This window comes from Poecilia mexicana, unplaced genomic scaffold, assembly GCF_051168715.1.
Source record: "Poecilia mexicana isolate PSO_F unplaced genomic scaffold, ASM5116871v1 scaffold_17, whole genome shotgun sequence".
Taxonomy (NCBI): Eukaryota; Metazoa; Chordata; class Actinopteri; order Cyprinodontiformes; family Poeciliidae; genus Poecilia; species Poecilia mexicana.
In genome coordinates, this window is record NW_028263386.1 from 11037931 (window position 1) to 11063025 (window position 25095).

The 25095-nt window shown below is 36.4% G+C and overlaps 1 protein-coding gene across 2 annotated transcripts; it reads right to left on the reverse strand.

Moving 5' to 3' along the window:
- Positions 1–2432: 2432 nt before the first annotated feature.
- Positions 2433–24706, reverse strand: ghrhra (growth hormone releasing hormone receptor a). 2 transcript variants are annotated; one of them, XM_088014927.1, is made up of 14 exons: positions 24514–24666; positions 23778–23890; positions 16774–16784; positions 13592–13699; positions 12186–12286; positions 11879–11976; positions 11522–11654; positions 9635–9788; positions 6901–6961; positions 6740–6809; positions 5864–5958; positions 3963–4092; positions 2926–2967; positions 2433–2838 (listed from the first exon to the last, which is right to left on the reverse strand). In XM_088014927.1, the coding sequence occupies exons 1-14, from the start codon at positions 24607–24609 to the stop codon at positions 2695–2697; spliced, it is 1356 nt and encodes a 451-aa protein (XP_087871053.1). In that variant the 5' UTR covers positions 24610–24666; the 3' UTR covers positions 2433–2694. The 2 variants fall into 2 exon arrangements, with proteins under 2 accessions (XP_087871053.1, XP_087871054.1); XM_088014928.1 differs by lacking the exon at positions 16774–16784 and having other exon boundaries at positions 23782–23890; positions 24514–24706.
- Positions 24707–25095: the final 389 nt, after the last annotated feature.

The window sequence follows — 25095 nt, forward strand, 5'->3', positions numbered from 1 at the left end:
TATATCTATTGGTAGTAGCTAACTCTAGTCTGGATGGTATTGACCTTTTGCAGCTGTATCACTTAATCACTTAGTCAAAAGGTGCCATGACAAAAATCAGAAGTGAGAGCCTGGAGTATCAAACAAAGTCACGACGGTTGTTTTCCCCAAGTTGTTTTTGCCAGTAAGGCCATGACTTCTACTTGTTCAAGTTGAGCTAATTTATCTGTGAACACAACTCTAGTCTGGACAGTATTGACCCCTTACAGCTACATCACTCAATCAAGTAGTTGTTTGTGGCTCATAGGCAGCAGTATTTACAAAATTTGGAAAAGCTAGCTTAGAAAGCGACCCGTACCTTTTCCCTTCTGACTTCTGTGTTGATTTGACCAAATTGCCAACTTTGCCTGAATTTGCGCCACATGATTTAAACCTCTATGTCATAAATTGTGTTTTCTCTTACACCAGAGCAGACTTAAAAGCATAGTAAAGTCCGGACACTTGTTAGTTTTATCATACATGGTAGGTTCCATGATGGTGGGGCGTTTTCTCTGTGGTTGCTAATGATTAGATGCATACCTTCTCCATAATGCAATATTTTACTACATCTTATTAACCGTACTTATGAAGTACATGAACATTAATCATTTTACCTTGTAAAAAGCACTTACTGCAAAACCACTAATACACAGAGGGCTGCTATCCATCTCCATCATTTTCCCCCATCAAAAGGTTTACAATAAAATGACATGTTTGGTTTGCATCCTTGTCTTTGTGCAGCTGACCACATAGCACCCCAATATCAACTAAATAAAAGTGATTTTAGTCTACCAACCAAGTGAGTTGCTTTCTGAAGACCGTGACATCACATACAAAGGGTTAATAGCCATACTTGATAAGTTCAGCTTTTAGCTATTTTAGCCTAGTTTCCAAGCATATTGATAGCAAAGCATTACTAGTCATTAGACTGTAAATAAGTGACTATATTTGAAGCAATTGGTGTACACTTCACAGCTTTAAAGATGTACACTACGAATGTTATGATTTATGTCAATCTTTCAGATCATACTTACCATAAATGCCACCCATCCTTATTCAAAGAACGTTTCCACATCATCAAATCCAGTATTGTTCAGATGCCTGAGGTTTAAAGCTGAAATCAACATATCAGCACATTTTCTCCTTTAAAAAGCTAGTTTCTAGCTAGCTAGTCATATGTAGGCAATTTTCAAGTAGCTGGTAGCTTATGAATGCTAACTTCACCTTTCTGTCATTTGCAGTTTAAGTAATAGACCACCATGTGAAACTCACTAAAATATGACTGTAATTGCAAAAATTGTCAAATCTCTTGTTTGAACTGTGTTTTGTGATGCATCTCTGTGTTAACATGCAGTTTCAACTGTTGTGGCTTGCTGAGCCAGTTTGGTCAAGTGTGTGTGTTTGTGTGTGTGTGTGTGAGTTTTACTGATTGTCAATGAATTTTTGAATGTAGAGTTATTGCTTCTCAGCTGCTCTTAGATGTTCCCTGCTATCAATTTGCTCTGGTGTACAAATGATGTCTTTTCTCTATCATAAATAGTGTATATTTTTGCCATACAGGTGGACTTCTTGACTAAAATCTACAATGTTTGTGACAGTGTCTTTTGTAAAGTTGTTTATGGTCCAGTTTTAAGAGTGTATGTGGATGACTGGAAATTTGAGCGAATGTATTCTGTATGCATGTATACGTAACGACAAGCATTCAAAAGAATTTAAACTTAGATGTTGAAAAACGATGTAGAAACTTTCATCTTGTGTTCAACCTGTAATATTGAGTCACGTATAAGTGTACTGATGTCCAACATCCACGTCTACTTGTGTGAATTAACTGAAAATAAATCTGTGGTATGTTGTTGTACTTTCCCAAGACTGACATTTTTTCAGACTCTAAATTTATAGGAGTTTTATTTCTACCTCCATGCACAATGAATACGTCAACAACATGTACAGTTGATTCATTTAATACATAATCTAATGCTTCCTTTCAAAAATCTACGCAGTGTGTGAAATAATCCAGTACAAGTGCTGTGGTTTTCAACAAGAAAGACACCATCTAAGGCACATGTGTCAAAATCGAGGCCCACAGGCCAAATCTGGCCAACCACAACTATTTCAAGAAATCCAAGATACTAGCTTTGTGCTTAAATATTATTGTATCATTCAAATCAAATCTGCTTCATTTGTAAAGTGCCAAATTACTTCAATGATAAAGACTATTAAGTATGATAACATTTTTAGAAGTACTCATTGAATACAGACAACACTATAATACTATACATTCTCCCACATGATTAAGATTATCTTGATGTGGCCCCCAAATGAAAATGAGTTTCACACCACTGAAGATGGCCCTGTGGCTAAAGTTAGCATTGAAATAACAATTAGAGTAAAGATAAAGCTGTGTGGACAAATCGGCTCATTCATTTATTTACAACCTGTAAACTCAAGCATCTGAAATCCTCTTCGGTCCAGGGCCAGCTCTGTCTCGGTTGTTGCTTCCTGTCTCACGATGGCACCGCAACGCCTCCACAGGTTAGACTCTGTTTTTCTTCTGCTTTCATATCTTATGTAAAACAACAGTTGAAGTTATGCCGTCGTCATTTTCAGCAGAGGAATGCCACGCTTGTATTGTTTCTTCACATTCAGAATTGTTTTTCCTCCTTTTACAAACAAGAACTACACAGCAGAAATGTTGGCACTAGACGAAGGCAATCCCAAGCCCCCGTGGGTTCGAATTGAGACCTGAGTGATGCTTCTCTTAGCAGGAGTGAGATTTGGATTGTGACACCTCCAAAGCCATTTCCGGAGCTCTGCCTGGACCTGCAGCCAAGTATATAAGGTGGAGTGTAAAGCATCTGTTTGTTCATCTCGAAGCATTCTTTTGTCACAAAACCACAAAATTCCCACCTCTCCATTCATGAAGCAGTAAAGAAGTGCCACAACAAATCCCTGCAACACAACAGAAGTCACTTTAAAATCACTCAATATCAGTAAATGCTGATTGTGAATACACTCAATAGTAAGATAGATGTCGATATTTTATTGTGTAAATAACACACACACAGAAATAAACACAATAATTAACTTAGCTTGTTACAGAGTGATATGTTGTTAAAAAGAAGCTCCACATTTTCATGTTTGAAAATGTTTGTGCTAGTGGGATTTCTAACCACATTTTCCATATTAACCAATCTCTATGCCTGGGGAATTTAGTTGCTATGCTGTTAACATGTAAGATAAATCAAAACATAAAGATACCCACAAGACATAAACGTATGGAAATGAGTTTTGTAAAATCGAGAATTTGAGATATCGCAAACTGTTTGCGATATCTCAAGTAATATTTCTCTATTTTGTATTGCAACTTTTTTCTCCATTTAATATTTTCAGTAGAGTTGAAGTGTGCTAAGGTTTTTGAACCAAAATGCTAAGTGGTTATCGACTTTAACTATCTTTTGTTTAAATGCTGCATTAACATGCTCCACTCGTTATCCAAACACAAGTGGTTGCTACAGAATCCATCAGGCAGGATGTGTCCACTTATGATCCTCTTTCCAGTTGTATTTATGAACAAATCTGCTCTAAATTGCTTTTACAAATACAAATTAGTTTCTGATCTCATCCACTTTGATAAACTCACATATATTTAGAAAATAAATTGGTCAAATTGGAATATTTCTCAAAATCTCTTAGGGGAACAGCAGTTGCAGAACTGTGCTTGCTCTTAAAAGAGATTGGCTCTGTTCAAGCCAATGCTAGCAGGTAGTGACGAAGTCTATAAGAACCCCATCATGACAGATATGCAAAGAGGAAGCCTTTTTCCTCTAAGAAAAATATTAAAAAGTTTTCTAAATATAGATTAGACATCAATATATGCCATTTTATAGATACAATCTGCCTCGAAAATACATAATACTCCACCTCCCTTCAAAACTGTTGTATACCTGAAAGGATCCCAGGCCCAGCTCGATGTACAGCCTGGCAGCCACTCCAGTGTTCTCAGGCAGGAAGGCAAACACAGTGTAGTGCATCCCAAACAGAGGAATGAGGAACAGGGTTGATTTAGCCAGCCGCCTGACGCAAAAACAAAGCGATCAAAAGACTATTACAGATTTGACAAAACTTAGGCCTCATGGTAAATAGGCTGGATTTACGTAGCGCTTTGCTAGTTCTACAAACACTCAAACTGCTTTCCACCTTTAGCCACAGTCACCCAGTTGCACTGCATAGACATGCATTCACACAGATCAATGGGTAACGTGGGGTTAATTGCTTTGCCCAGGGGCACATTGACATATATTTCAGAATAAAGCTGAAATCAAAATATCATGCTTTGAGCTCTCACTGAGCCACAATGTAGAACTCTGTTATTTGAGGCTTTAGCAGTGAAACAAAATTAAACATTCAGGCAATTTTTACAACAATAAATGGTGGTTAGAGATGTGTATATAGGCCTCAACATCAGTGTCGGCTGATGTTAGTCATATTTTAAGATATCATTATCACTCCGGTAAGTAAAACCAGGCCAATAATGACAACAAATTTTTATTTCCATCTTGTTACTATTTGTGTTTCCAGAAAGGAAGGGAGTCGGCCATGTGGTCATGTGACACTGATATTGATGCAGTACATGATTAGGTGTTTAACTGAGGCAGACAAGTGATATGGGTGTTTTTCTAGCTTTTATATGATGATGAAAGTGTAGAAAAATGTAAATAATATGTCTGTAAATTTTGGTTAAAGGCCATAACTGCAGTATTAATATCGATATTGGTCAAAATTGTCATACCAGTGCATCCCTAATGGTGGTGATTAAAATGCCAAATAAGGATTTATTTACATCTAAGACAAGTTTAGATTGAATAACTAATGCAATAAACATAAATAGCATAACTTATTTAAAAACAGCAACTTGTAAATCATGTTGTTTTAATCTGCTTATTTTACAAAGACATGATAAACCTTTCATTTCAGTGAGACAGAACAGTGAGAAAGAAGATCCACTTATTATCAAACAACAGCTAGGCTATTCTCTGACAGATGTCTCTGTTTATGTTTGTTGGTCTGAAACTAATAGATGAGATTAAATAATTTATTTTACGACAGCATAAGTCCACTTTGATGTTGACCATCTCACCAGTCACACAAAACAATAAAAATCGGGGTTTTAACGTGACTGCTTCAGGATTTGAAATGAAAAATCCACCTGGATGTTTCATGCTTAGATTTGCATTGTGTTTTCCTTTAGTCACACCTGTGCATTGGGTCTTTTTGTGCTCATGTCTCTGATCCACCTGAATAAGGATGAAATTTGCAAGGCAGAAGTGAAGCTTTTGAGCGTGTAAAACATTCATTGAATGGGTGGAACAATTCTGTCGCACAGCGATGAAAGAGACGTCTATTTCTAGTATCTAGATTCTATTTTTATTTGCTCTCTTTTGAGATGATTTCAGCTCAGCAAAAATCTGCCCTAGTCAAACTGCTAATACAGAAAATACAGTGATTCAGGTGAAGCAGTATTTCTGGGTTCTGTGTTATACTGAATGAAGCATTTTACAGAAAGAGGCCATTCATTCTGTTAAAGGATTTTTACATTGTTCCCTTGTTGCATTGCTTGCATAGCAGTTTTTAATCAAGAGTAAAATGTATACCCTATAAAATAAAATAAAATAAAAAAACAGCTCTTACAGGCGCGTACTTTGTTGATTTTAATAGCGTCTTTGAAGGGCAGAGCTCTACTAATCTCCTAACCTTGATAATCCTGTTCCTGAGGAAATGACTTCATGTTGTGTTTTTAGAGTCTGTGTTCAAGCTTGATATGCTGTGCTGCTTTGTTGAGACTTACATGAAGTGACCAGCGTCGCTGTTTCCAGCCATGGCTGAAGATTTAAGCTTTTGGACCAGAATCCGGATAACGTTTATGAAGATGACTATGTTGACCTGTCAGAAATATATGCACAAACCATCAGCATCAATTATAGTTAAAATAAAACCCAAAGCCTCTCTTTATTCATTTTTTAACAACCAAGTCACTTATGTAAAATTTATATACAAATTAAAGCTTCTATGTTATTCTGATTGTGTGAGTAGGGCTGCTTATGTAAATTATGTCACTTAAAACTGAAATTCTTCTCCTGCCAGAATGTTGCAGCTTCATTGTTAGTAATCTGGGAAGCAGGTCTCTCTGCCCACAGCTAGAGAGAAAATCCACAGTGTGATTAAATGAGAAATCAGACAATTTCAAATTGTTTAATCACACTAATGGTTAAAAAGGCAATTAGTCACTTCAAAAATTGGGAAAATGTGCAACTTGGTATTATTCCCTTTCTGTTTGAGTTGCAACAAAAAGGAGCTCCAGTCTCATAGATAATCAGCCCTGATTTTAAGCAATAAAATTTAATTCTGTCCAAGCAATTACAACTTATCTAAAGTCACTCTAAACTTTTTATTAACTTATTATTACTTCAAACTGCAAAACCGCAATGAGAAGTTTCGAGTACAAGAGTTACAAGTTTTGAGAAGAAAGACTTGAAATCCTGTTTTCAGACTGAAAATGTGTGCTTTTGGATTGTTGCAGAAAAAATTCCTCCGTACAAGTACAAATGGAAGTATGTGTGAACCAGAAGAGAACAGGAAATGAAGCAAATGTAGCTGTAAAAAAAAAATTCATAAAAAAAAATCATTTTATCATGTTGCAACAGCTTCCCAGCTCGTCACTCACCAGCAGCGAACCTGTTATTGGTCCTTTAATGATCCACCAAATGCCAACGTTGTCATTGTCATCCCAACAACTGCAGTGAAAGACAAACTGCATTCAGCTGAGCATGAAATGAGCAGCTTCAATGTAACTAATATCAAGAAATAGAATGAAGTTTACGACACCCTCTGTCATCATAGAGAAATCTGGTCAGAACCCAAAGTATGAGAACCATTGATGGCAGTCCTATAAATACAAAAGCACATGAATTATGCACGGTAGATAAAATATTGACATGCTGTTAGATCTAAATAAATCTTCGTAGGAGGACATGACTTTATGTTTACTCTGCATATCAAATTTATCTTTGTCCTACTTGCATCACATTGCCTAAGTAGGTATCTGGTGCAGTCATAAAATCAGGTGAAGCGACAGAAATAGAGTAGAAAACGTTATAACGTGATAACTCTTGAACATTAATTTTTTCTCCTTGTCAGCAATATGCTTCTGTAGCTTCTGGAGCATCTCATTATGAAGTGAAAGGTAAATCACTCATAATTTTCAATCTATTTTGCAAATAAAAATCAGAAAAATGTGGCATGCATTTGTAATCTGGCCCATTTACTCTGAAGTTCAGTGTTTTCTGTTGCCTTCAGAAGTCACCTAATTTAAAAATTAACAGGATTGTGACTTAATATTAATGTAATTCTAGCTGTTTTATGATTGTGTACTTTTATTTTATAATCATCCACTTATCAATTACATCAAATTCAAATACAACAAAAAGGGTTTATGGTTGACAAACTGTAAGAAAAGATGTAAAAAAAATACTTTTGCAATATCCATTTATTTTCATACAACTATGAAACCCTTCACAGTTAGACTTTATCCATTTTTATTCACTGTTATCCTCGAATATGAAGTACACTTGTACATCTTACATCACCTTCGGAGGTATTTTCAAAACTGGTGTATGTTTGAAACGTTTGATCTGATTATAGTTCAGGAGATTCCTCTAAGGGGTCACTAAAATTAATAGGAGAGAGAATGCAGAATGATTTTTTTTTTCCCTTAAGCCTTCACCGACAAGGTTGAAGGAAATTTGTTTAATCCTCAACAAGGTTTGATGGACAGAGGCACAATGCGTTTCTTCTTTATCTCCCGTCGCAGCAGGTGACGCTCTCCTGAACTCAAATCTTCCCGTCTTGCAGACACCGGCTTGTTTGTGAAATGCCATGGCACGGTGGAGCTTTTCAAACAATTTCACTAAAGCTGCTTATAAAACCTCCCGAGTTGGAGGCATTGTGTCACCCTGAATGCAGGCGACCCGACTATTCTTTAATTATACTGACAAAGGGTCTGCACGTTCATCCCCAAGGATCTGATCCATCCTGCTGCTGCACTTCGTCCCATCTAACCACAGATTCTAGTTGAATCCCTGACACAAAGACCCCATAAGCAGTGCTTGTATGTAGCACTAGCTGAACATATAACTCATTACTGACGTTACAAGAACAACAAGCCCAATGTGACCTGTAAACTTTTTTTACCTGCTGTCATTTCTGTTGCATCCAACTTTTAAGAGCTTCTCAGTAAAAGGGGAAAAATAACAAGCTGCCTGCCTTTTCTTTACTGTTAACCCTACAGTAACCAGTCAGTAGCTGCCCTCTTACTGTGGCTGAGTAATACTGCAGCATATTGGTGGCAGAACAAATTAAACAAATAGGGCTTGGGAAGTTTGAGAATAGGTAAATATAGGATGAGGTGACATACGACTGCAAGAATAAATTCAGAAACAGGATGTTGTTTTGTTTGGAATAACATGCTACAATAAGAAATCTCATTAAATCTGTGTAAAAAGCTCAGAGAAACGGAAGAAATAACTTTTACATGAAGCGCAATCGTATCTGCAATCAGTCGCTGTGAGAACATCCTGTCAGCAGGCTTTGAGGAAGCTGATTATCTGAAAACAGATTATCAGTCTGACTGAGTCAGAACTGTGTGCCAACCCAAGTCAAAAACATAAAACTTAAAAATTTTCTAAAACTTCTTAGATTTTTAATGAGATAACAAAATCTGTTTTTATTTAAATGTGGCACAGAAACATGTTTTTTTTTTTTTTTTTAACAAGACAAAGTCTTTTGATTGGCTGATAATTCCCTGCCATTGCATTCCTGCACCATTCTGCTTTATTCTAATCTCGCTTCACAGCTCAGTCTGAGCTTTCTCCCATTGAGGTGGATTCCTTCAGTACCATTGCAAATGAGCCAATCAGCAAACATAATGTAAAGTTGTGAAATGATGTTGATGTTCTGTGTCGTTTTAGAATCATAATCTGCCTGTAGTTTTAGGAACAACTGAACAAAGCCAGTCAGTCCATGTTGGCCACACTTCTGAATATTGAATTAACTTTAACAGCCATCTTGTTCAGCTCAGCACTTCTCTTTTTAAAGTGGAGGACAGTTGTTTACAGAGCAGGCAATTTCCAGTAAGCTTTCTCAAACTGGCTCATCATTACATACGTTACTGAACGATTGGGAAAAGTTTAAAACTTCAACAGACTCCACACCTCCAAGAAGCAACCGTCGGAAGCCCATTGGATATCCTGTGAGTTATCCCAGCAAAATGAGCATAATGTTGTAAACAAACATATTTTTCATGTGTTGCTTTAACATTTTACGGCTCTGTGATGTAAAAGCAAGTTTACAGCCTCAAATTATTATTTTCAGTCAGAAAAAAATAGGACCTTTGGCTTATATAGTGAGCTAAAGGTAGCAGGAAATGTGCAGTGTAACCCTGTGTTTTGAAATTTATGGGTGGATAATATTAGGTTTAACACAGCAGTGCCCTGCAGTGCATACAACTATGAGTCTGTGATGAATTTGACATGTACAGATGACTGCTGCCTTTCTTACTCACCCCATCCAATGAGAATGTACCACCAGAAGTATTTCCTCTGAGAGACGAAAGTGAGGGCCAGCAGGGTCTGCAGATACATGCCCTCCACCAGCAACCAAAAGTAATTGGCTAGGATGCTGAACTGGAAAAAAGCCACAGCTGACTTACACCCAGCCTGCAGGATAAAAATAGACACGGAGTTAAAGGCATCCATATATAGAACTACAGATGAGCTTGTATCTATCCCAAATCGATGTTTCTGCTTTCAAGCTAGTTAACTTTTGTAGAAATTTATTTGTTGGTAGAACAAATTCAACTAGACCCAGCATTATTTTGATCCATATTTGTAATTAATTAAATGACAGAAACAGTAGGATTAAAAAAAGAACACTGTTCTTATGTAGGTTCCTCACTGTGCTGACTTTATTATTTGACTTCCAACATTTCAGACTTTATCGCCACAATTAAATAAACTTCAGACATGTATTTATATTTCACTATGAGTTTACAAATATTTTAAACTCAATAAAGTGAAGTTCTATAAGTATGGCATTTGTGAGAAAAATGATGGGCATTAAACTTGAATAACAGATCTATTATTTGAAGAGCAATTCAAATTCTGACACTTTTCGACCACATGTTTCATTCACTGAAGACACTCATAATAGCCCCGCATTATTTAGAAAATCTTCTGTTTGCTTGTTCAAGTCCTGTCTGCTTACCATTCCTGCCATCTCAAAAGCAGAGAAATTCTGGGTTTTGCATTCTGATGCTGGGAGATTTCACCTAAACAATTTCTCTTTTTGTTGATGGACACCGCAGACCAAATGCAGCCAAAAGAGTTGAACACCTGTGCTGAATGGGATAGACTGAGGCTGGCTCTCTGCAAAGCTATTCCCCAAGGCCAACTCAAATGACTCTGTGCCAATGCTTGTATATTCCCTTGCTGCTTGTGTGACTGAAGGATGAAGAAGAGACTGACAGGAGGGATTTGGTTATTGATTGATTTGCCAAGTGAACATCTAGAACTCAAGAAGTCCACTGGGATGAAACTGTCTGCCATTTTTTTTTTTTCTGTCCTTTGGTTCCCATTCCTCTGGAAGGTCACTTCATATCAATTGGTCAAAACGTTTTCAACACATGGTCAAAAATTGGGAAACAGATCCTAGTTTAAATCAGTTAAATGATAAACTACAGAATGGTCATTCACTATTCTAGTCAAACCCATTTTCATTCTTACCAGTGGGATTAGATTAATGTTTGTTCTTTGTTTAGCTTTTTGATTGAATTAATCTAGGATTTTGCTTCTGTTTCTTATCAGTAAATATCAGTGACTATAGCTTAGCTTGATAAATAATAAATTTACTCTTTGATTCAAGTGACACCTCCAGGTGATTTTTCTTTGAAGGGAATGAATTTTAGTACCTTTTTTGACTGTATATATCTTATCAATCTGTGGGAAAAATAAAGGAATTGGGGTCAAACATCTAATTATATTGTTTAATATTAAAAATGGTGATTATATAGAATTACAGTTTAAAATGGTGTTAATTTAAACCACAGCAGTGGAACTTTAACTCTACTATGGTTGTTTTCCTTCTCAACCACCACATAATCGTCCCTGTTGGAATATTTATTTTAAATTAAAGTGGGTTTTTTTTTTTGTTTTGTTTTTTTAAAAAGAAGAAAATGTTATTTGAAACCTCATTTTATAACGACAACATCTGAATAATACTAAAAATGATTTTTGACTTCTTTAAAATTGCAACAGTAAATACTGGGTAGGATCTAAAGTCGTTCAGTTTTTCTTTTGACTTCCCATCTTTGTCCCTCTTTTCGCTGTTAAAACCTTGTTATAATCCAAGTTATTATGGGAAAAAAAATCCCTTGACTAATTTGCAGGCTCACCGTAGAAACGGAGCAGTGGTCGAGAGTTTCATCTGCAAACAGCACCGCGTCCTTAATGAACACAGCACTGGCTCTCAAGACGAATGAGGAAAACAGGTTGATGTGGATGTAGTTCCTGGTACAGCGAAACTTCCTGTGCATCACAACACAGAGTCACACACCAAGGGTCTTCTTATACCGTCTATGCAAATGAATACTCTTCAATATACTGAGATGTTGGGGGCAAAAAATTTATCAGTGTAGGAGATGATAATTCAGGTTTTAGATATTAACCACAATGTAAGGTAACCAAGGATCCCAGTATTTTTTCCTTAGTTCTGTCATATCTGTATGCATTCAGTGCTGTGGTGCCCTTACCTGAAACCTGCGAACACCACAATAGCTGTCAGGAGAGTGATGAGTGAGGTGGCATACCCTACAGTGTAGACCTGTCTGAACGTATGGAGGTAACTTGTCTGGAAGAAGAAAGGTCAAGATCAAACTGAAGAAAGATGTGAGGCAGACACTTTTAAACAGATCTGTAAGTTTCCCTTTAAAGAATCCTGCTTCAGATGCAACAATAATAATAGTGTCATCCATTGGCTGTATTTCTGTGAAAGAAGTCCGAGCTAAAGAAGGTGAGCATTGAGAAAGCCTGATTCCAACAAAGTTTGTGTGGGTGTACCTCAGATTCAGGCTCGCTGTCATCACTGAAATGACAGGCGTCTTCGTAAGTTGGGTACATTTCAGACCAGCCATCAGCAGTGCAATTTCTGTACACAAACCCTGACAAAAGAGCAGACAGCGAGGATGTAAAGAAAAGCTAGAGAGGGGGAAAAACGTGCCTGAATTATCGTCACATCTGCAGAAAAATTTTTCATCAGATATCAGTGAACCCAATTTTAATTTTATATTCAATGTAAAGTACAGTTTTGTGTTTCACTTGTCCAAATGAAGTTGCTGCTCATGATTGGGCCGTTAATCTTATGCAGACTGTTAAAGGTTATTTGTGATTTCCAGCAACAACTCTTGCTGATATTTTAGCATATGTAACAAAAAAATATATATTCGGTAACACTTTATTTGAAGGGGGTTGAATAAGACTGTCATGACACTTTCATAAACATGACATAACACCTGTCATGAACATGAATAAGCCTTCATGAATATTTATGACTGTTGTCATAAAGCGTCATTCGGTATATAATGACACTTTTATTGCAAAGTTGCTCTAAAAGTTGCATTAAAAGTCCATTAAAAGTGACAACTTTGCATTAAATGAAACCATTACTGTTTAAACTTTACCTTTAATAACATAAAGTTACCTAATTTTTAAAGTGCAATCAGTAATACTTTTATAAAAAATTTATATCAGTAATGATTTCTTGATTAATGTCAAGTTGTCATAACAACTACATATAAATAAAGTGTTACCAAATATTCTCTGCAGCAAGATTGGCTGATTCTTTCTGCACATGGAACCAGCGGGAGTCCAAATATTTAAAACTTCATTGTCCTTTGTTTGGGTGATCAGCAATTCAGTGTTGTCCACTCTTTCACTGATGCTAAAGGACAAATGAGCGTTACTAACTACGACATCTAATGAAATGTAGCATTAATGAACAATACAACAAGGAAAGCGGTGACATTTTATGCCAGTTTTACTCTCAATCACTGTAAACAAGAAAATGTTGTAGATTTAAAATGAATGAATATTAAAAAAATACTTATAATATTAACATCCATTTCACCTCATAGTAATGGTATGACATAACATTTTTCTTCAAAAAAGACTAATGAAACTATATGACAAGATTTCAAACTCTTCCCGTCCGAAACATCCCAGAGCAGATTGTGTTCATGCCAGCAAACATGCATGAATAATTCATGCTATGTTTTTCCATTACTATCCTCACTTTGCATTAGCACTTTGATTATGTTCTATATAATTAACCTTAGCAGCAAAGATATTGTGCACAAGAACACAGTATTCCTCATCTTAACAACTGCGCTGATTAGATGTTGAGTACAAGTGTTTCGTTTATTTTTATTTTAATGAGGATGAGCATTTGATGAGCTATGCAAACCAACCTTGATTGCTGGAGAAATGCTGGAAGACCTCAGAGCAGGATAAATTGACAACTTGCCCAGCTTCGGCCCTCAGCCAGCATCCAATCTCGTCCCATTCTGTTTTGCACCCTGCAAAGCAGAGGGACGAAATTAGAGGGACAAGTCACTTATAATCTGTCGGTTAGCACCTGTCATTATTGCATTTTTGTGCATGAAAGAGAAATGATAAAACTCATTCCAGATGCTTAACATTAGTCCGCTTTATCCATTCTCAAACCAGCAAAATAGATCATATCTTAAACAGATAAATAAAGCGCCACAAAGGGTGTTCCTATAGGATCATTATCCAAAAAAACATATCAAAACTGGTTTTTGGGAAGTATGATGAAGTCTAACATTAAACTGAAAGTCCTGATCTCTTACCAATTGAAATGAACTGTAACATATCCATGGTGAAGGATATGATAGATATGTATGCAAACTTCCGATCGCCTTGTGCAGTAAAGCCATGTAGACTTTAAACAATGTTAATCTGTGACTGACAAAAATTTAGACTAGCATTTTTGCCAATCAGTCAGAAGGAAAAAGACATTTTCAGCCTGAACAGCTGAGGCAGATCTAATCTGCTGTTTACACCACAGAAAAAGCCAGAAGGCTTTTCCACTCATAACCATCAATGTTTGCACAGATTTTGGCAGTCCATTAGATATTTTTGGGTTTACTCCAGTGTAACTGAATGTGAGGAGTAAAAAAGGACTTTAGCTATGCCCAAAGGGTAAGGCCAAACTGGCACTTAGGGTGTTTCGTTCTTTTAAGCTTTTGGGATCTTAAATAATTGTAGTGAAACTACAGAACTATATAGAAATGTCTTTTAAATATGTCTCTCATAAACAAGATCTTGTTACTTGCTAAAATATTTTTCTATTACTGATAAATAGAAAATGTGAAATTAGGGGGAAAGGCAGCTCAGTTAAAAAAGAACAACAACATGAGCGCTACATAGGTTATTTAAATTAGTTTCTGCTTCTTCAGACTCTGCATTTAGACATGCTGGTGATAGACAAGCAGAAATGTGTTTTCTCTCAGTTCCTTATTTCATTTCTACAAAGCCTCTGTATCTAATCCATTATCAACTCTATTACTCCACCCCATATAAATAAACTAAGCATTTCCCTCCTTTTACGTAACCACGTGTACATTTTGTCAGTTTTAGTGTAACACTAGCAAATCATATTGGAGCTACAATGTGTTACTGTTCACACAAACCCTGGATCATTTACCTCAGCATCTTCTTCTCCATTGCTTTCAGCCTGACTCAGTAAAATAATCCTGAAGCCGTGTACTCCCAGGTTGGTTTTTATGAGACAGACTGTTTGCTTTGAGGTTGTGAGACGTTGAGATTTTTTTACACAGCAGGTGGCAAACGCCATCAAATGTTGATGCTACATTCACCCCACAAACATGCAGATTATGGGTGTGCCTATCCGAAACGGGAGACTCCTTCATATATCTTTCCAGCGCCGCATGTTTGCTTTTATGCGCACTGGCTTCAGACAAAGGCAGGAGAGTGAAAGGAATCAAATTTAGCAAGCGAACGACTACACAATGCAGGGAGATCAGTCTTTTCAAAGGGACTCAAATTGTTGTGCTTGTTTGGCTTAAACAATACAAGACTTAGTAACAACAGAACTGTTATTGTCTTGTTTCCAAGCAACATCCCTAGATCTCTGTTTCCAATCATACATTTGATGATTTTGGTTCAATTGAAGGTTTGGTTATTCATGTTTCTTTTCATTTAGTCATACGGCGCCTTGAACTTTTTCACATAGTTTCACATTACTTTACTTTGATACACTTAAAAAAAAACTCCAGTCCTTCAAACTTCCTTTAGAAAACACCTTATCAATTAATAATGTTTAAACCTGTCTGTCCTTCGAGGGTTTCAGAGGTTAGAACATCACTCTGTTCAATGCATCATCTATAAATGGATATGTTATGGTGATTCTTTAAAAACCTAAAAAATATTTTAATTAGAACAAGATATGGATTCCCAGGAAGCTCGGTAACATCTATTTGGTTTGGTAGTCAAGAAAAATCTTGTAATGTTTAAAATGCCTGCAGTTCATTTGGATCTTTGGAGATTACCTTCTAGTTCTGATGTGTTTTAATTCACTCGAACTGCAAATTAATCACATATAGAAGAAGGAACTAAATCTGTTTCACACCTTTTCCTGCGAAGCTCATCTTGTTGTGAGGGGAGGAAATACAATGCGGATAAGACAATAAGAAGATTAAACTGACAGGGAACTGCATTTTGGAAAAATAAAGGCCATATTAACAAGTTGCTTTTAGAGTATTTGTTTGAGTCTAGCTGGTCAAAAAAAAGAAACTTACACTTTCTACATCTTTACAAAAACTTAATTGCTGTCTGGGATTAGGAGATGTAATTCTTCTGTACTGAGGCTGTTTAACCAAGGACGCTGGGATTCGGCATTATCTCCCATTTTTAAATTGGTTTGAAGGAGTGTATTTCAGAGCAGAGTGTATGTAGGTTACGTGGAAGGATCATCTCAGGGTTTACATAGATTGGTTTTAATCTTGACACAATCCTAATTTAGGAAGAGACAACATCTTCCAAAAACTGTGTCAACACAGCGACGGTGTGTTGCAAATGAATGCCATTAGCAATGTTGTTTGCTCTGACACAGCTGCAATACTGATGGTGCTAGATTAATGGCAGGAGAGCTGAGGGAAATCTGATTGAATTACTCAACTTCAGGTGCAAAAATCCTCTGATGAACTAGAGAGTAGAACTGAAATAATTTCCTGCTGTGAAGCACCGGATAAACTGATTGAAAGTGAAAGAGGTAGAGAACAGAGTGAATTATTTGCCTTCAGGATTTACATGCAGCACCAATTCATCACCAAGTCACAATATGGAGGATTGGGCAGGAAACCCTGAATGTGGGCGTTCTGAAACACATCCAACACTGCCTGGATGTTACCTGCTTCTTTACACAGACAAATCTGGTTACGTTGGATTTTCATTGTAGAAAGACCGAGGTATTTTGTAGGTATGCTAAAATAAAATCTATTGCCAAGCATATTTGAATGTGTAACAGTTATTTTCCATGCAAGTTACATTTACCTAGCAGCTTCTCCTTCATGCATTAAATGATTCAATGTGCTTTTTACAAAAGCACAGCAGAAGAAACTCTTATTCCTCATCAGAAACGAACCTGCTTTGATTCTTGCATGTGTGTTTGAGGAATCCTTGAATCTTCCGCCTCACAGATCACCCCTCAAACAAATCAGACAAACTACCTCTCAGCCCAACTCTCCTAAAAACAGTTGTAAATGGCATAAGGGAGAAGCATTTTTATAATGTAGTGAAGGACAATCCAATTGTAAAGTTACATTTCTTTTGAGTTATGTGTGATATACACAACTTTTTTTTTTATATCAATCAAGTTATTTTATTTTGCTACAAAGTGGCGCTATGTGCCTGGATAGTACTAAACACCACTCCTTAAAAGCAATAAAATTGTGAAATTGTATTCAATGTGTGAGATCAAAAGGAGAGCAGTTAGAGTTATAAATGCCATCACAAACATAGTTACAGTGATGTGAAAAGGTATTTTCCCACTACATATCTCTTCTGTTTTTGCTACTTCTTTCACATTTAAATGTTCAAGATCAATAAACTATTTTTTATGTAAATACAAAAAGCAGTTTTCAAATGTATTTGTTTGGTTTTTTTCATTAGGGTAAAAAGCTTTCCAAAGCAGTATGGCCCATTTGAAATTATAATTGCACCCTGTGTCAAATCATTCATTAACTGATTGACACTTCTTCAACTAAAACCTTAAGGTTACAAACTGATACCTGACTTTTAACTCTCATTTGTCTTTGAATTTCTTCAGATCTGGGCATGATTTGTTGCGTTTTGAGATATTTATCCTACGTCATGTTGTCCTTTGAATGTGGTCCTGGCAGTAATCAAGGATGTTTCTAATTTCACTTTCACAAAGTTTAGATAATTGTTGTTAACTTAGAACTTAAAAAGGCAGCTAATTACTTTACCAGCTTTTCTTAAAGGGACAGCTTACAATTGTTTATCTAACACATTTAAGTGCATCAAAAAGTAAAATCAGAATGCAATTAGGGAAATACGTCTTCAGAGCACTGTGTGAGTTAAACGTCAGTAAGTTTCTTAGTTTGAGTCGAGGATGTGCTTTCGTCATTAACATGCAGCTAGATTCTCAAGCTCCTTGCAGGTAACATTTGTGCAAGTACGCTACTTGACTTTTTGTTTAAATCCCTTCAGGATCTTTTAGAAAATTCAAAATGACTTTCTTACTGTGTGCAACCTTTGCACAAACAGAGCACTGCAAGAGGCCTCAACTGTCCTGTCACATTCTAAAACAGAAACCCTTTCTGTCTTTGCCATGAGGGAGTTATGACAATGTTAATGCCTGAAAGAAAATTACATGAAAACTATATCTATGCACAGATTTAGCCTTTTTAAGGCTTTGGTTGTTTTGATCAGTTGAGAAAAGGCTTGTTTGATTTTAAATGCAGTTTTTGGGGTTTTATTTATAAATTGCCTCATTTTGCTTTAGGACTTGCTCCTCTCTCTTCTCATTGTTCTAAACATTTTTAACATTTCTTTACTGAAATCCTTTTTTATTGATCTCATGTAATAAATAAACATTTAAAATATACCAGTCTGTTAAATTATCTAGGATTAGATGAGCTTCATTTAAAAAAAAGAATTACATTGATAAATTAACTCAATGATATTCCAATTTATCAAGACAAACTGTTTTTCATATACGTTTTTGTTGCTGTGATAACAAATTTTTTTTTAAAAAGAAATGCAATCTTTTTCTTCTTTTTCTTTCTTATAGTGACCTATTTGGAACAACTTAAAAATATATCAACTAAAATACATAAAACTATGCATTGTAATAGTTTTAATCATAAATATGATTCTCTTGCTACTTTTTTTTTTGCTTATTTAGCAAAACTTTAGGCTTTGCTAAATAAGCAAAGCCTGGACATTATTGTAGTATTAAAAACAATTTTTAAAAAAGCTGGTTTGCAAGAGTAGCTTATACTTATTTAATTCCAAATGTCCCCTTAAAAAAATCATACTTTTTAAGGGCTTGAAAGCTAAACCCTTTTGCTTTCTCCTGCACCACAAAAACGATTATGGGACATCCCACTCCTTTGATAGAGTTGAGGCAAAGGGTGAAATGCAATGGGGATTATCAGGTAATAAAATAAATAAATAAAAATAAACTAGTCTCCTTTTCTCTCATGCAGTCAGCTTTACTGATTTGATTTGGTCTCAGAGCAAAATGTCTTGATTTTGACAATAGTACACAGCCATGACTAGGCTAACACTGAGAAAATGTTCAGCAGAATTTGTCCTAGTTTCTCTAATAATGAGGGGAAATACAAGTTTAATTCAAGCTATGTGTGCTTATTTTAGATTCTTGACATAGATAAGGTTGACAACAAGTTCAAATCAAGGTGGTGAAATATTTCCCAGAGGGAGATCCAATCATCATGCTCAAACTCACGTCTATAAAATCACGCAGAGAGCAAGAGATACAAAAAATGCGAGGAGCTAATTGTGAAAGGAAGTCATTTTTAGACTCAGATTAGAGCCACCAAAAACAGAGGCACAATTATAAGATCCAACAGAGGCATTCGGGCACATTCATCCTCATCACAATGCAAAAGCATACAAACCATACATTATAAAAAATCCATACAGTTTCTGTGGGAATGGCTTCTTTGTTTTTAATTACCGGCTGAGGGAAGCTCAAGCTGCATCAAGCTGTCGAGAGTTCAAAGAGTGACTGACGTATAAAGAGGCTGATAGTTCACTTCAAAACATAATTTTTAATGAAAATGTTTCTCCCCTCCCCTAAGCTGTGCTCTATTCGGAGTCCTTGATAAACAGGCAGCTGTAAAGGGGCGGCATGGGGGCTGCTCACTTTGCCACTTGAATGTCACCTCATTTTGGATTAACAGAGACGTATGAAATGACTTTGGACACAGGCTGAGTGCTTTCAGAGCAATGCTGGCGGAGGAGCAGGAAGATGCCTGCAGTCCTCATTCAGTAGACCTCTCAATGACGTTTCACGTGTGAGTGCAAGGCAGTTTTTATATATATATATATATATATATATATATATATATATATATATATATATATATATATATATATATATATATATATATATATATATATATATATATATATATATATATATATATATATATTTGAAATGCATTTGTTATTCTGTATTTCAATATATAGTATGACGATGCCTTTTGGTTGTGTTTTATCAATTTAAAGAAAATGTTTTACGTTTTCTCAGTTTATATCTATATCCTTTGACATAATTAAATAGGTTGTACATGTTAGAAGGAGACTGCTAGTTATTTTCTTCAATTTTATGGAATCAAGTCAATAACAAAAACAATTTGGAGTCTAATTTTAACATGATGTTTTCAGTAGGTACATGAAACATAATGTCTATTTTGACCAGTTACCACCAGGAGTCACGAAGATCTACAGTCTTGCAAAAAATTATTTGGAGCCTGTTGATTTTTCCACAAATTGTTGCACAATTTATTAAAGTTAGTGGCTGTAATGTGACAAAATGTAAAACAGTTCCAGGTGTGTGGACAGTTTTGCAAGGCAGTATGTAATTGAGTGAAGGGTTGCATTAATCTCTGCGTGACTCCGGAGTTCTGCGTGGTCACATGCCACCAGCACATTGACCGGACACCGACCCATCAACTCTATCAGAGGAATTCATCAACATTAATTTATTTGCATAATGAGCCTTGGAGGACAACATTGCACCGAAGTACTGAGTAGCTTCAGCCTCAATTAAGATCAAAGAAGTTATGAAATGTTAAACTTCATTATCCCATGTTGCGTGTCTGAGCCAAGTTCTAATATGATGCCAGTTCCTGAGACATTTGAGCCCACAGGGAAATGCCAGGTTCAATACTCTATCATAAAGTCAACTTGGTCAGATTGGAAGGACAAGATGTTGAGGCCTCACCAGGGAAAAGGGGCATATTTCACATTGAGTAAATGATCAGTGCAATGGAGTTAAAGTAAGAGAACACATATTTCCGCAAACCTTTTTTCTGATATTGTGTTGTGAATGTCTCCATTTTGTGTTTTGAAATTCCATTATCACCATTGTATGCTACACATCTGTTTATAAATTACTGTAAAAATCTGGTCTCTGTCAGGTTATTCATAGTGTTCTATGAAAAAATAGACTCACTATTTTAATAATGCACTTTTAGGAGTCATTTTTTTATGCCTGTGTGTGGATCTCAATATGATTATTTAGTCCTACTTCGTGTTGTCAGACAGGTCATATTTAAGTTACATCTTTTCTCCAGATGTCTGAATGTAGCTAATGAATCTGAACTCAGCTTCCAAAACATGTAATCAATAACATTTAATTCAAGACTCTATGGAGTGATTGATTTTTCCCATTCAACAAGGCTTGTTCGGATATTCTTTTCCCCTTGATCCAGTCTGAGCTGTTTTCATTTTAACTTCCCATGTTAGCTATGTCTGAGTTATGAGATGTTTGATTATTTGAAACATTTGAGAATGACAAAGCTAGAAAAAATTAGGAAATTTGTAGTTTTTCTCAGAAATGTATATCGATAAATTAGTCATAATAGTAATTTTATTATTCTTATGAAATAGAAACTTAAAATTATTTTTTTTTTCAGAAACTGACTATTACCTGTAATCTATCACCATCACAATACACAAAAAAGTACACTTGTGAGATAGTATATATCAGTTTAAAAAACAAATTCTAATTTACTGTGAATCAAACAGGGCGATTTATAATTTCTCAAAAAGAATGCACCAGGTAATCTTTAAGATATTTTTTCCCCCGGTATATAACTTCAAATACTGAAACGACAAACTTCAACCAAAATGTCTTTCCCTCTAGTACAGGGGTGTCAAACTCAATTTCACCAAGGGCCACTTCAGCATATTGGCCCCCCTCAACGGGCCACATTGACGGTACAAATCAGGAGTGCATCCCTGCTAAAACACACCCCAGACAAAAGGTTGACTTCCCTCATTCAGTTCTGTAGAGGCTTATAATGAGCTTCGATTTCAAAGAAGCCTACATTGAAGTTGATTGGCAAATGAACCATCACGAAGAGGAATGCTCTTGTTGTCTCACTGCACCCCAAGAGATGCATAACCTACAAAAACTGTTTCTGTCTGGTTTTGAACCAGAGACCTTTTGCGTGTAAAGCAAACATGATAACCACTACACTATAGGACCTGAACCTCTCTGCTTTGTTTCAGTTTGAGGTTCCAAAGTTGATGATGTGCGATGCAACATGAAAATTTCAACTGAGGCTTGCACTCGGATGCCGGATTCAGAGTACAGACCATGACACCACAGAGCCCTTGTTGACCTTTAGTAAACACCTGTGATGAATAGAAAAAAAACTAAATCTGTTTCTGTGTGGTTTCAAACCAGAGACCTTTTGCATGTGAAGCAAACATGATAACCACTACACTACAGAAACTCATGCTCTTTGTAGTGTTCCTGGTAGATGATCCACATTTTGTTAGAGACTAATGTCAATCATTGGCATGGAACAATGTCAAATACTTATACCACAGATCCTCTCAGAGAGCACAGTAACTTGGTGAACAAACTGTCAGACTTATAATTGTGCCTAATTTCACATCACAGTCCATAAACTAAGCCTGGGATCAAACAATTGTATTGAAGATGTCATTAGCAGAGACAAATGGTTCTACAGAGACTTGGCTAAATGGCTATAAAATAAAATCAATACTTACAAATAAAAAATGGTTCAAAAATAAAATTAACACATTAAAATAAAAAACATCTCTGAAATACAATCAACACTTGAAAATTAAAAATGGTTCAAAAATACAATTAACACTTCAAAATACAAAATCTCTGGAAAATAATATGTATGTTGTTTTGAAAAACATTAGAATATAAGCACTTTTATCAAATCTTCATTCTGGTAAGATCATGTAAGTTCTACTTAAATTCATAAGGTAGGTTAGCTCAGCAGGTTAGAGCACCATGCTGGTAACCCTGAGGTCATCAGTTCAAACCCCACATGGGGCAATTCATGTCTGAGGTCTTTCAGACAACCAACACTTCAAAATGAACAAGGGTTCAAAATCAACACTTCCAAACAAATAAGGGTTCCAAAACAAAATCAACACTTCAAAATAAATAAGGGTTCAAAATCAACACTTCAAAACAAATAAGGGTTCTAAAACAAAATCAACACTTCCAAACAAATAAGGGTTCAAAAACAAAATCAACATTTCAAAATAAATAAGGGTTCAAAAATAAAATCAAAACTTTAAAATTAAAAAATGGTTCAAAAATAAAAGTGTAAAATGTATTTTTGAACCATTAAAAAATGGTTATTGGGGTGGTTTTTGTCACTACGAGAAAAATGTAGATACATTTATCTGCTTAATTTGTGATGGGATCTGGATTCACGGTGATATTAACTAAAATAATATCGCATAAAATGCAACTAAATAGCTGATGTTAATATGATAGTAATTTCACGGATAAAAATAGTATATGGCCGATTTTTTTTATGTTGGTCAAGATAACGGATAACAAAAAAAGTCTAGCGCGACCTGCCGCCCTGACACCAACTCACACACATCTTCATTCACAGTCTTACTTGTAAATCGATTTTTCTTTTCGTGGACGTTGTGATGTTAGCTTGTCGATATCTCAGTTTTATTCGCTGGAAAATCAATAAGCAGCTTGAGGGGACTTTGCTGCTCTCTAGTGGGGAACAATCGGAATGCATTGTGCTCAAAACCTATTTTAAGTCAATCATCGGTCTATAAAATGCTGGGGCGGGCCACATAAAATGACATGGCGGGCATGTGGCCCGCGGGCCTTGAGTTTGACACATGTGCTCTAGTATGTTTATTATGTTTTCCTTCCCTGCTGCCAGAATGGTCCTCTGGCTTTATCTCTGCATCCCCAAAGTCCTTGTTCTAGTTTAGCACTCATACTTTCGATTGAAATCATGTCTCAGAGTGTCAGACGTTCACAGCTATCTCTCTGAGTGCGTGTTTTAGAGAGAGGAGCCCCAGAAGCGCAGGAACCCACCGCTGTGATCGCTCCGGTTTTGCGCCTCGCTCCTTCTCGTCTGGCTGCAAATCTCTCGAGCCCTCAGGTGCTGAGCGATGATGGCACAGTCCGGATGAATTGCTTCACCCTGAAAATTAGACACACGTCCCAGTTATCTACAGGGACAAGGAGACACGCTTCTCGCTTGTTCTCGGTATGTTTAGCGCGTAAGAGGGTGATGCGATGACGGGGAGGTACGGAAATGGAGAATTCAGTGAAAGAAATTACTAATCAGATTGTTTTTAGGTACTTTTTTTTCAAATATGATTTTCTGTCATGTTATATTGGAATAAACTGTCATTGAAATTTATACATTCATAATATCATAGATGGGAATTCTGCGTTCATGCCTCCGAAAAGTCATGCGCAAACCTGTGCGCTGTCGGACCTCTCATTAATTTTCCTCATCCATGCTGACTGTTGCTTTGGTTGAGGCTGTTGTTGATGGATGCAGGTGGATGGAAAAGCAATAATGAGAGCCACGCAGCTGCATTCTATAATGTCAGTCCAACTGTGACAAAAGCCCCAGGGAGAGTCAGGAAGACAGCGCACAAAAAGGTTAACCACATTACGCTATAGAAGGCATCGAAAATAAAGGGGAGTGTTTTCTATCAAAGGTGTCCAGAGGAACAACTTTTGTTGGACTTTAAGGTGATTTCCACCAGTTATTGGTGTGCGTATTTTTAGCGCAGATAAGAGCATGTTACTCACCATCGGCTTGGACCACAGCTGGAGGTAAAAGATGAGCAGAATGACTTTCTTATATCCTCCCTTGCAGTACATTCCCATGCCCTCTGAGTGTCTCATCAGACGGTGTTGTGAGCGCAAATCCAGGTTTGTTTCGCAGCGCTTCTTAAAAGTGACTTCCTCGGTGCAAACATCCAATCTGTCGACCTAAAATAGACGCATCCTTGTCTTTTTCCCCCTCCCTGACTCTGATCTTCAAACTTGAGCTGCTGCTGCTGCTGCTGTTGCTGCACATCTGCGCACCCGGCACAGTGAAGTCAGCTGAAGGAGAAGCTCCATTCAGAGACACCGAGGACGCCTCAGAACATAAAACAGCCAATGGCCTATTTTCAAGTCACAGCGCGTACCTGTGTTTTAAACTGGCAGTAGCTCATACTTTTTAAAATTCCCCCTTCATTTGTATTTTGGCTGACATTCAAACTGAGTAAACATAATGTTCTCATGTTACTCTCACATGAGAATCAGACGCCATAAAAGCTTTTAAAAGTCAATAATAATAATAATAATAATAATAATAATAATAATAATAATAATAATAATAATAAT